Source organism: Sus scrofa, chromosome 18 (genome assembly GCF_054392235.1).
Source record: "Sus scrofa isolate SSC_HxYL_T2T_F1_AM1 chromosome 18, Sscrofa_HxYL_maternal_Yorkshire_Landrace_v2.0, whole genome shotgun sequence".
NCBI classification, from domain to species: domain Eukaryota; kingdom Metazoa; phylum Chordata; class Mammalia; order Artiodactyla; family Suidae; genus Sus; species Sus scrofa.
The window spans coordinates 29,346,102-29,359,075 of record NC_139400.1 but is presented as its reverse complement, the minus strand read 5'-3'; the positions used below and the strand labels follow the sequence as shown (position 1 = coordinate 29,359,075).

The 12,974-nt window shown below is 43.4% G+C and overlaps 1 protein-coding gene across 3 annotated transcripts in view; it reads left to right on the top strand.

The window, feature by feature from the left end:
- SND1 (staphylococcal nuclease and tudor domain containing 1) overlaps positions 1-12,974 on the top strand; it is a 392,192-nt gene that overhangs the window by 169,965 nt on the left and 209,253 nt on the right. For all 3 annotated transcript variants that reach the window (XR_014833971.1, XM_021078633.2, XM_085005550.1), the window contains one exon: positions 6,908-7,008. Coding sequence is in view for 2 of the 3 variants with exons in the window: in XM_021078633.2 (XP_020934292.1) it covers positions 6,908-7,008 (101 nt within the window). In the remaining variant the exon portion in view is untranslated. The remainder of the gene's footprint in view (positions 1-6,907; positions 7,009-12,974) is intronic.

The following is a 12,974-nucleotide window of genomic DNA, read 5'->3' as shown; positions in this document are numbered from 1 at the left end:
TATTTGTGGCTCCCATGCTTGTGTGTGCTTCTCGTTAAATATTTACCAAACTGAGTGTTGATCGGAGAGTAATGACGTCCGCTTAAATGATGCCTAATGTCAGATAGCGACTCTCAGCATCTCCATAGGCCCTGAATGAAGCTGGATGTTACCTTTCCTCTCAGAACAGATAAATGCATCTGCCTGTCTGACAAGGGGGTGGGGAGTAATGGGTTCATTTTGTCAGAAACACATCAAATATGAAAGCTCCTTGACTCCGTGCTCATAAAAGGTTTAGAAGCATAGAGGTTAACATTCCATTGATGAAAATGAAATGTGCTCAAAATAGTTCTGACTCTGGGGGAGTTGGGAAGGGTGATTGTACATAAGAGAGAGCAGCATAAATATATGGGAATAAACAGCCAGCCTTAGCACCTAATTACAATGATTTCGAAGGGGGTGTTACCGAACACATCCAGGCTGGATTAGAGAGGTAGGAAAGGAGCCTTGGTTTATGTCCCCTTATCTTTGCAGCGTAGATGGGTAATTTTGTGTCCATGTATCTGTAGACGTTCTTTTCATTTAAGACCTATCAGAGCTGAGTGATGGCCTCCTAATGGAATGTAGAGCTTTCAGGTTTTGCTGCTGCGTATAAACAAAGAGTTCACATCTACCAGTTGCTTATTTTCTTTCTAGTATTATCAACACTCAACAGAAGCATTAATCGAAACTACAAAAGCAGGTCCTTCTTTAGCATGAGTTTCTACTTACCATCTAGATGAATGGGTGACTGAAATGTTTCAAAAATTTTTAAATTTCTTACTTTTAGAGTCATTACATATAGCGCTTATTAACAGGGAAAAGAGGTCACGAGTACACAAATGCAGTACTGTCCCGTTAGGCCCAGAGCAAAAGAAAACTTGGTCTCTATTCATTGTCCTCCTAATTTTCTAAGGCAAGGAGTATCCTCCCAGAATCCTTCTAGTTAGCCTGTTAATGGGGATGATTCCCCACATTCCGATTCAATTATCTTTGGTAAATAAAATCTCCAATAACTGGAAGTTCCCTTGTAGCACAGCAGGTTAAGGATCCAGCCTTGGCTGCAGTGGTGACTCAGGTCGCAACTGGGGCACAAGTCCAATCCCTGGCCCAGGAATTTGCACATGCTGTGGGTGCAGCGCCCCCCCCCCCCCCCAAAGAAAACCTCCAATAAATACTACCTGCAAAATTAGCCTGGAAAGTGTCTAAATAAGCACTAAATAGTGTGTCATTCTTTAAAATGTGTTGTATTTATCTTTAAATTGGAATGAATATGTATGAGGTACATACTCTTATTTGCTGTGGCTCCTTAAGGAGAAAAGTGTATTTAATTGAGTGTTTCTGCCTAATGATTTCAGTAGTCTAATTATTTAAAGTCAACGTGCGTCGTATTTGTGCATATATGTATATACGCATGTATTTATCCTACAGATAATTATTTATCACTTACTCTGGGCCAGGCTCTCCTCCAAGAAAATCAGTATATGTTTGTCTAAAAATAACTGACACACAGAGCTTGCTGGGAGTCGGGCCCTGCTCTAAATGCCTCATGTATATTAATGCATTTCTTCTTACAATGAGGTAGGTAGAGTCATCCATGTGAAACTGAAGCACAGAGAAGTGAGGCAGCTCTTGCAGGTTCACACAGCTCATATGCAGAAGTGCTGGGTACCAAACCCTGCAGCCTGCAGCTCGCGAGGCCATGCTTCTACATTTTGTTTTGCTTGTTTGTGTCTCCTGGCTGCCTTAGGAGGACTTGCCCAGATGACATTGTGTTTGCTGTTTCTGTCATAAGAGTGACGGGTTGTTTAAGAGCTTGTTTCCTGAAGCAGGGTATTTTTTTAAACTGCCCTTTGTGAATTTATGGTTGGCCATGTGGAATGGTGGGGTAGAATTCTATGGCACTTACGCACAATACCCTCTCGCCTAATAGCCGTGGCCTGGAAATGTTGTGTATGTGTTATGCGTAGGTGGTTGAGATGCTGTCTTTTCACTGTCAACATCATGCAGTCTGCAAAGTTCTTTGCTGGTTTTACACTTTTCCAGTGTGATTAGTTATACGAAGAGCATTTATAGATCGTCAGAATTCCTTAGGCGTGGCCCAAATAAACTGTTTCCAAGCTTTATAAAAGATTGAGATACAAATTTGGTTTTTCCGTTCTCCTCTTAGTTCCTCTGAAGGGTCCCTGAAACGGCTTTCAAAGAAAATTCCACAATCTGATGGACCGAGGAGGAATCGGATTGCCTGCTACCCTTTCTTTTCTTTGAGAATCTCTTTGAGAAATAAATAATACCAGAAATTATATATATTTCTCTTAATATAAAGCTTTATCCCAATTTCAAAATACTTCTTCCCTCCTTCATGCTTTAAATTAATAAAACAGAATGGTCAATAGCTTGCGATCCTCAAAATGCCGAACCACCTCATTTTGAAAATACCCTGCAGAATTTTATGTTTGAAAAAGAGTTCCTGATTACATGTATCCATATGTGCTGTAGACACTGCTCCTGTATAGGCCTTGTGCCAAGAGTTTCCATGAATAAAAGGTGTGGTCTGCCCTCTCCTGGAGCTTAACCATCTATGTTGACTAGTTTGTAGCCGTAAAGCGAGGTAAGACATTAACACCGGTCTCAGAAAACACTGTGTAGCGCTCTGTGGCTGACACAGTTGTCTTCTAGCATTCACTGATGCTCTCAAGTTGTAGTGCTCCCATAGACTTGGTGAAGAAAAATGAAGCCCAGAGATGGGATGTGACTCATTTGTAAGCGAATGGCAGGTGGGACTATGCGGGATCCCTGGGTTCCTTGTGGTCCTTGCTGTAAAGAGAGATGAGGCCCTGCCTTCATATCAGGTACATGTAAATACCTGCAGAGCCAACATTCCAGGAGCACCTTCGCTGGAAAAATGAGGGGCACATTTGCATTAACCCATCACCTCTTTTTAACTCCCGTCATTCCACTTGCGATCACCCCAAATTCCGGTTATCAGTTATTCAGGTGAAGACAGTGTGAAGATTTGCAGTTGATTTTACTGAAACTGCTCTTTTTCAAGTGATTGACAAGTCAGGGATGAGTATCTAGAGATGAAAAACTCCAAGGCAGGAGAGAACAAATCTCAGGGTCCCCAGGAGAGGGACATAAATGCTAATTACACATTGACTTTAATTCCTGATTTGTCATAGCTGTCTGCAGGTGTGTGTCTTGGCTGTGGGCTATTTTCAGGGCCTCATTTGTAGTTGAGATTTTCTTTAATAATGTTACCTCCCCAATGAGCTCTTTAATCTCTTGACTTTCAGTTCTCTTTCTCTAGATAGAGGAAAAAATTAATTGGCAGATGAATGTAGAATGTAGTTGCTGATTCTTTTGGTTATCGAAGATGAAAGATTTTTGTGAGGCGGGGAGGGCTTCCCATTGATTTTCTGTAAAGGCAGCTTCAGGGATGGCCCACCTTTTGGCCTGGAAGATGAGATGCTAAGGCGTTCATTTTTGTCGGTTAGCCTCACCCCCATCACCACCACCACTTCCGCCACTCAGGTGGTCTTCCTGGTCAGTTTGCGTGCCCTCTGCGGGGCGAGCTGCTGCTACTCTGTGCCGTGTATTTGTCCTGGTGAGCCGCCGTCCCACTCCTGTCGGCTGAGGAGGCAGCTTGTCATTAGCAGGTACAAGGTAAGTAACCTTGAGATTCACTTAGTTTATTTTTAAGCAGGGATGAATTTTTTCCCCTGGTGGTAGAATTGAGGGCTTGTGCTTGGGTGAAAACACAAAAATATGTGAATATCTCCATATGTTTTTTGGACACCCCCCCCCCCCCCCGAATGCCCCAACCTGGACCATACCCTGTGTTGTCTCTGCCCTTTGGGAGCTTGGCCCCGAGTTACTTTACATCGCGTGGTGTGGGCACCCTTGAGGTTTAGCTCCTGTACAACACTGACTTCTTTCTAGGTATCCACGTGCTTTCCTGGCCCTCTTCCTGCGTCTGTAGGTTAGTAATGGAGTCTCGAAAGAGGAGAGCTCCAGAGCGGGTCAATATAGACAACATGCAGAGGGCCCTTGGCTCCCAGGGTCCCTGACTCCCATGCGGCTCCCCTATTCCTTGCTGTCTTTGGCCAGCTGCGTACAGGGAAACTATTAAAATCTCTTTCTTGGTGGCACTAGTTTTTCAGCCCTGTCCCTACCCCCACTGGAAGTCTAATCACATTCCTCACATTTATCCGTCTTCTTAGCCTTAGACAAGGTGATAAAGCTGAGCAGTGAGGTCAGTGTAGAAACTTGACCTTAGGAGTTATCTTTATATTTTCCTGTCTCTGTGTTGTTGTATTATGACAGTACTTCTCATAAGAAAGGCTTACCTTTCATTCAGCCCTTAATTGGCTGTCTCACTGATAGGGCTGCTTGTTGCTTTTAAAACGTGATTAGATGGAGCGTTCAAGAGAGTGATCTGACAGAATTTTGAAGCAGCTGTCCTTCTGAAAATTTCCATCCTCATTTTTTAAATGTCTTTTTTCTTTTTTTCTATGCTTTTTTTGAGGAACAGGCAGTGTGAAAGGATCTTGGTGGTGCTGACCAGCAGTGGGGCTCAATTTGATGCTCCTGCCGTGTGATACCTTTAACCTGATCAGTGGGAACTAAAGCTGGGGGTTCTGGACTTGGAGACTTAGGGGTGGCTTCAGGGTGCTTGACCCAGTGTCCTGCTCAGTATAGGTGTGACCTCGGGCATGGGCAAAGCCAAGCCTTGATGCTCTCAATCAGACCCTGTGTGTTTGCTGAGGGATACCGCGTGCTGTCTTCTTCTGACTCGTGAACATGGTTTCCTTGAAAGTTGTCATAAACAAAAGGCATTGCTCACTGTGTCCATCTCCATATGGTTAGTAATACTAGCTTTTTTTTTTTTTTAAATAAGGCTTTAAGAAAAGAAAAAAAAAACTATTTTTATGGCCACACCTGTGACATACGGAAGTTCCCAGCCTAGGGCTCAGATTGGAGCTGCAGCCGCAGCAATGCCGGATCCCAGCTGCTTCTGCAGCCTACACCATAGCCGACGGCAACGCTGGATCCTTAACCCACTGAGGAAGGCCAGGAATCGAACCTGCATTCTCATGGATACTAGTTGGTTTCTTAACCCACTAACTCCAGTAATACTAGTTTTAACCAGCTTTCCTGATAAAGGCTCCAGTCCTCCTGGCCTGTTTGTATATTTTAAAAAATCCTTTTCTAATTCAAAACCTAAAGGTTATTCTGGTCCAGTCCATCCTTATTTTGTTTCCAGACTTCCCTAACCCCAGCCCTGTTGGTCTCTGGTATAGCTGGCTGTGTTGTTTCCATGCACGTTCTGTGAAACCAATCCCAAGCACTTGGGTGACTGTCGTCTTGTTTGTTCTTCATAGTTCTTAACTCGGTCCTTGGGAGACAAACCACATACGCTTTTTCAGTAGAGGCATTTCATATGTTCAGATGGATTTCCAAAGGAGTTGGAAAAGGTTAAGGAACTGCTTTACTGTAATGTCTAGGAGTCCTGCAGGAATGTTTCAAACTTCTCTGTCGAGTATAATTTATGTGCTGCCTTAAACATTCAGCCATTTGTTTTTCACTTAATACCAGTTATCTTTGGGGTTCACAACATCTTTTAACGAAATCGAGCAGGAAGTACTGAGAATTGCCATCTCTCTCCTCCCCACTCCCACATGTACTTCGTTCTCTGCTGGCAGTAATCCGCCTCTAGCATGGGGCTTTTGTTAACATTGGTGAGCTGTTATTGACACATCATCACCCAAAGTCCATAGTTTACTAGGGTTCACTCTTGGTGTTCTGCATTGTCTGGATTTTGACAAATGTTTAATGACACGGATCCATCATTATAGCATCATACAGGATAGTTTCACTGCTGTCAAAATCCACCACCCCCTGGCCGCCTCTGGCATCTGTTCATCCTGTCTCATTCTGCTAACCCCTGACAATCACTGATCTTTTTACTGTCTTCATGTTTTTGTCTTTTCCAAAAGGTCCTAGAAGGAATCATCCAATATACAGCCTTTGGATTGGCTTGCTTCTCTTAGTAATGTATATTTCAGATTCCTTCATGTCTTTTCATGACTTGTTAGCTCATTTCTTTTTAAGTGCCGAATAATATTCTCTTGTGCTCACGAACCACAGTTTATTCATTCACTTACTGAAGAACATGTTGGTTGCTTCCAAGTTTTGGTGTTTATATATAAAGCTGCTAGAAATAGCCATGTGCAGGTTTTTGTGTGGACATAAGTTTTCAACTGTTGGAACGTATGGTGAAAGTTTGTTTAGTTCTGTACAGAACTGTCTCTCCGAGTGTCTGTCCTCGTCTGCATTCCCATGACAGTGAACCAGAACTCCTTTTGTTCCACATCCTCATTTACATTTGTTGCTGTCTTTGTTTTGGATTTTGGCCATTCTTTTAGATGTGTAGTGGTAGCTCATAGTTGCTTTCACTTGCCTTTCCCCAGTGACACATGTGGGACATCTTTTCATGTGCTTGTCATCTGTATGTCTTTGGTAAGATGTCCAGGTCTTCTGTCCATTTTATTTTATTCCTATGCCATGGCCACAGCAACGCCGGATCCTTAACCCACTGAGCCACAATGGGAACTCCTCTTTAGCCCATTTTAAAATTGGGTTTTTCATTTTTTTGAGATTTAAGAGTTCTTCCCGTATTGTAGATAATAGTCGTCTATCAGAGATGACTTTTGCAGATCTCTCCTCCCAGAGTGTGGTTCAGCTATCAGTTGATTTTTGACATCTTTGGCCTGCAAAATCACACGGAGAGTGAGGTCAGCTTTCGCAGTTATGCAGGCACATATGTCTTGCTAGTGAGCTGTGTTGCAAATTCTGAACCTTAACTACCTGGATTCTTTCTTTTCAGGTCAATGTGACTGTGGACTACATTAGACCAGCCAGCCCGGCCACAGAGACAGTGCCCGCCTTTTCAGAGCGTACCTGTGCCACCGTCACCATTGGAGGAATGTGAGTGTTGGGGTGGCAGCGGCTCGGCCGTAGCTAAGAATTCCCTGCTTGGTCTCCTTTCTCCTGCCTTTCGCCCTCGTTTACTTTGTGTTCCTCGTAACTCTCTGACTTATCATTGTTACGTGGCTGCGGAGCGCTTTGTTTGCAGGGTACTTCAGAATCACTCATTAGTTAATCATATACTTTCATTATTGTCATTATTGAAGATTTATTGGGCTCTGTGTGCTTGGCACTGTGAGCGCTCATTATTACTATTAATAATGCTGTTTATTGAGTGTCAGTCAGGCCCATAGGTGCTCTGCAAGATTAGCAAGATTCTCTGCATATTAGTTTAGCAAGTTTAATTGTAGGCCAGAAAAAAGGGAGAGAGGTTAATTGGGTATTTTCTTTGTGTAGATGTATGCAATCAGTAGATGGCAGGGTCTGCCTCTTCCGTGCGGGCTGTGTCCTGGTTACGTTCCACGGTCTCTTGGGAGCTGCGTTGACAGCAGCCTTCCGAGGGAGGTATCTGATGGGGGAAGGAGGTGGCCTGCTGTGCCCCGCTTCCACAATAAATATTAAAACAATCACTCAGTCCCCAGTGGCCATTCTTGCTCTGCATAAAATATACCAGCATGGTAATTGTTTCCTTCTCTCTTTAACAAATCTTAAATGCTGTTTGTTACCAAACTGGTATTTTTCTTTTCTTTCAGAAGGGGCATGGCAGAGGGGAAGAAAAGACTAGGTTTCTCATCAAAACAGGGATGGTTTTACTGAAAGTACAGCGAAGCTTGTCGGGACAAACACCTCTGTCTAAGCTAATACCTCTTAAAGAAAGAGGCTCTTGCAGCTCATTTATTTTCCAGAAGCTCTCCTACCAAACGGGAGCTTCCTCCATCCCCCTCATTCTCATGCTGTCACGTTTGGAAATAGGTATTTTTAGCTACTGATGCCACTCCTGTAAGTATTAATGCTGTTAACGGTCACACAGCCACCCGAGACTCGCTTGTTACCGAGAGGAACTGAATATAGTCTTCGGATGTCCTTACCTCAACACCATCACAGGCATCAGGTTTTGTTTTGTTTTGTTTAAGAAGTAGGTTCTTGAGAAACGAGGTAATATTTTTGGAATGGGGGAAACTAAAATATTACGCTCATTCTTCTGTGTACCTTGCAGTACCGATTATCACAGTTGGTCACCAGTTCTTAGGGGCGTGATGCGTGTGTTCCTCCTCTGGCGAGCTGGAAAGTTAGTGTTTCCCTGGGTTAAAAGGTTTGCTGTCCCAAACAAGGAGTCCTCTCAGGTATCTGCTCCTCCAGTCCAGTTATTGAGTTAAAAACAAAACAAGCCCCACTCATGTCAAAATGCACGTCTTTTTATTTTCGGCAGTTGGCTTCATGTTTATACGTAACAACCCACTAGAGTGGATTTCTCTCTCTCTCTTTTTTTTCCATTTGGTTACCATTGAGGTATATTTTCAAAGTAACTTTACACTGCTTAAAATTAGGTATTTTTGAAGTGTTCTGTAGAGGAGTATTTTGACCTTACTATCTCCCAGTCCTAGCAATTAGAATGTAAAAAGTACTATTTTGTATGATTTACCCAAGTATTTACTTCAGATTAGATCAGCCCAGTAGGGTACCCAGGATGCAGTGCGTTTCCTCATGGATTTGCTTCTGCCAAACTAGCTTTGATGAGGAAACTGCTGGGCAGGACTGGGGAGGACAGTAAGGACCTGCTAGTATTACTGAGACCAGCCCTCGCTGGATGGTGAGCTCCTGAAGACAGGGATTTTTGTCCCTTATTCTCTGCGTGTAATCTCAGTATTGAGCAGATGGTAGGAATTCAGTAAATTCATGAATGATTTGTTTACTGTATTGCAAAGTAGCCCTTTATTGAAATGTAACAAGGAGTACTACTTCTGAGCTACAGGTTTGTTCTAACCTAATCAATACCCACCCCTATCCGCCCCCACCTCCCGCCACCAAAAAAAAAAAAAAAAAAAAAAAAAAAAACGAAAACACACACAACCACCCTTGCATTTGATAGTCTTCCCTTTATCTGGTTATTGGAGGTCAGTACCAAGAATAAGGCATATCTAGAAACTGTACCTGGGAGTTCCCATCATGGCTCAGAGGAAATGAATCTGACTGGTATCCATGAGGACGGGTTGTTGGATCCCTTGCCCTACTCAGGGGGTTAGGGATCTGGCGTTGCCATGAGCTGTGGTGTAGGTCACAGATGCAGATTGGATCTGGCATTGCTGTGGCTAAGGTGTAGGCCAGTGGCTACTGCTCCAATTTGCCCCTTCACCTGGGAACTTCCGTGTGTCGCAGGTGCGGTCCTGAAAAAATAAAAGATAAAAAAGAGAAAGTGTACCTTGTAGCGTTCTTTGGATGTTCCAGTCTTCCTGTGGCTTCTCTTTATTTTCCTATGGCCTTGATTTTGTTTTTACTTTTTCCTGAAATTTCTGTACTTCCAAGTAATCATTCCAAGTAATATTATAGAAGGGTTGAGGTATTAATAATAATGTCTACATATTCAGCTTATATTTAGAATTAAGGTGTACTAAACGCCTATCTGATTTTACTAGTTATTCACAAGCATTGGCTAGAGCCAGGGGTTTGGGTTTTTTGTCCCAAATAGTTTCATTTCATTTTAAACTCAAAAACATAACATGTATCTCCATATCTTTGAATACATGGGCAGTAAGAAACAACTGTTTGATACCCTGGTGAATTGCCTAACTTCTTGTATGGAGTGATGGCTTAAAAATAGTAATTTTGGAATCCTAGATTTTTGCGATTTACATCCCCCTCATTTGTTAGAGTTTTTCTGCACTCATTTTTGGACATCTTGGCAGCCGTTTAAAAGCCGATCCTCTTATTAAACCTTTAAAACTATTCACCTATTTTCATAAATGCACACTCTATATAGTTCCATTTCAGTCATTGATGTAATATTTTATGAAGGTCATTATTAAAATGACCAGTTAAATCTGGGGACAGAAGCAGGTTGGGACAGAAGCACGCAGGCGTGTTAGAGTGACCCTGGTCACTAACTGGCATCAGCCAGTGGGTTTGGGGGCGGTAGTAGGATGTGTAGGTGAGCTCAGGGCAGGCTGCTTAGAAGAGCTTCTCCCGTAAGGTGCTGGATCACTGTAGGTTCAGCTTTACAGACACTATAGAATTAAGCCCTCCAATCTGAATTAATGTCTCTTGTTACCTATAGGCTCCGATAGCAGTCTTGGTAGCATCTAGAGGCTTTCTTGTTCAAGAGTCAGCTGGGATTCTGACTCTGGAATGGCTTCTCTCAAGGGGAAAGAGAAGAAAGAGGCAGATTGAGATGGCCTCCTGCAGGGTTGTTTCAAAGCTGATTTTTCAGTGTATTTCACATGCCAAAGTGTGTGAAGTATCGCTGTCCTCGACAGGGCTCAGGGGAACCCCTCGGTTGCTTCCTCTTGTTGTATGGGAGGGAGTCGAGTCCCGTGGTTTTGGGGAGGCCTCTCAGGTGTGACCCAGTCTTTTGGCCCCGGTCTTGTGCCCTCTGGGGAATCAATGAAAATGAGGTTCATCATTCCTCCAATAGATGAAAATTTTTTTCTGAACTTCACTGTGGACTTGGCAAGAGTTGTTACCTGTTAATCAAAACAGTGTAAATGAAAAATAAAAACATCAAACTTTGAGTTGTTTCTCATTCTCTGGCTCCCAGGTTGGGAATTAGCTGATCCTTTTAGGCCTGGATTGTGACAGGAAGCTGTCAAGATGGCGCTTCCTGTTAATTACTTTTTATTGTATTTAAGACACTTAAATAACTCTTCTTGTGATTTAGTCTTCTATGTAATTAGCTTCAGTGATTAAAATCTCATTCTTTCGTTATTGCCAGAGCCTTCTTGAGGATGAGTTTTGTGGGGTGACCTTTACTTGTGCTGGCCTGCCCAAGTACTTTGAGCTCCAGTTCGGCAAACCCGTGTAATCTAACTGCTGCCTCATGGCTTGCTGCAGATCACATTTTCAAAGAAAGACATTTTTAAAAAATTGTTCGCATTTATAAAGGAGCACCTAAAAATATAACTTGGAGGGTCAAGCCTCACACATAAACACTCATAATTACCACCACCTCACCCCCCCCATCCACGGAAACTTGTCACACCCAGTAGGTAACAGTGACATTGAAGTATTGGCCCATTGCTTCTCATTATGTGAAGTATTTCATGTTAATAGGAGACAGTAGACATGGCCCATTTTAGAAAAGATGAAAGGTGGAACTGTGGAGTAGGAACAGTTAGAAACAGTTAGTGCCTGTTTTCTGCAGCTTTCTGAGAGGTGATCTGGGTTTTTTAACACTGACTTTGGAAACATTGTTTGCATCTCCGCTCCTCCCACCTGCATGTGAGATCACTGCCATCCACCTTTCGACACTTGCATGGGCTCCTCACTCCTAGAGAGGTGGGAAATCTGTTGGGCTTGGACATCTCCGTTACCTCCTTGTAATGATGACCATTTAGCAGGTGTGAAGCCTTGGCCTGTAGGCGGGGCGGGAGGAGGTGTGGCATGCCTGCAGCAGGCTCAAACCTGTGCCCCAGCTCAGACCAGAGTGACAGTTGTGACAAAATGCCAGATCCCCAAAACGGCTGTGCCACCAGGGAACTCCAGTGAAGCCATCTTTATGAACTTCCTTTGTAGCTCTTTGGCTTTTTCATAGTTTGTCTTTAATATAATTACGTAGATCAGACAGTTATGCTTGCAGGGAATCAGACTTTTTGGCCTTTTTCATTTTCATTGGATCCAGGATTCATAGGGATACTTCTTCAGCTTTTCTGTTAGTGACTGAGCATGAGGTTCAGGTCCTGTTCCAGAATAATTCTTAGCCTACTTCGGTTTTTCTCAGCTGTTGTAGGGAGATGTAACATACCCTCCCTAGCTGTTCTGGCCTGAGTTCTGTAGCTGTAACACTTTCAAATCTTAAGCCATCCTGGGGTCTGACTTCCAAGCTAAACATAGCAAGAAGGTGGCCTTCGGAAGCTCTATTTTCTGTCCTGGTGTTCCTACTCCCCAGGTGGCCCGCAGTATCCTGACGAGGTACTCTTTCAGTACCTGAGGTAGTGTTATTGACAGTGGCTCCTCCAGGAGGTGGCATCTGGGTTGTAGCCACCCTTGTTCTGCTCAGATTGATGGCTTGCCCTTCATCAACTTTAATGGGCTTTCCCCTCCTCCTGCCCCCTGCCCCCCACTAGCCTTTTCCTGCTTTGAAGGAGAAAGAAGACTTCAGAAGAAACATCCTTCCCCTCCTCTTCCCTTCCCCCGGGACACCTGAATCATAAACACCTCACCAGCCTTTGCCTCAAAAAGGAGCCCTTAGACTGTTTTCTGAACTTCATAGGCTGCTTGATTTATGTAATTGTGCTACTTCTGCTGTATTGAGTAGTAGAATTATGCCTCTCCACCATCCCGAAGGCAGTGGAGGCATCTGTGGCATTTAGTTTTGAATTCTGGAAAGAAATAGTTGAAGCACGGACCCTATCTCCTGCTAGCTCGAGTACACTGATCATTTCAAGAGAATACTTGATGGTAGCAAAGCATTCGGGTGGGAGTCAGGAAAACACAGCTTAGCTTCAGACACAGCTTTCATTCAGCCATTTTATGGCTGTCTATGTTTGTGAATCTCGTGCTGCTCAGGCTTTTTTTTTTTTTTTTTCCCCCTTTTTAAGTCCAGATACTTGCAAGTCATGGTAATATCATCCTCATCACAATGTGGAACCTACACTTAAGCTTTTCATAATGGAGCACTCGGATCTTACAAATCAGCAGAATCCTTTGCAGGGCAACGTGTTCTTTCTTCTGCTTTTAATTTTTTTTTTTTTAATTTTTCTTCAATTATCTGTTGAGTAGGATGTGAAGGAGTGGGTCACAGTATTTACTGAGCTGATCCTTGGGAAGCCCCCATCACTGATTTCAGAGCTTCAGCTGCTGGCCTGTGCCACAGC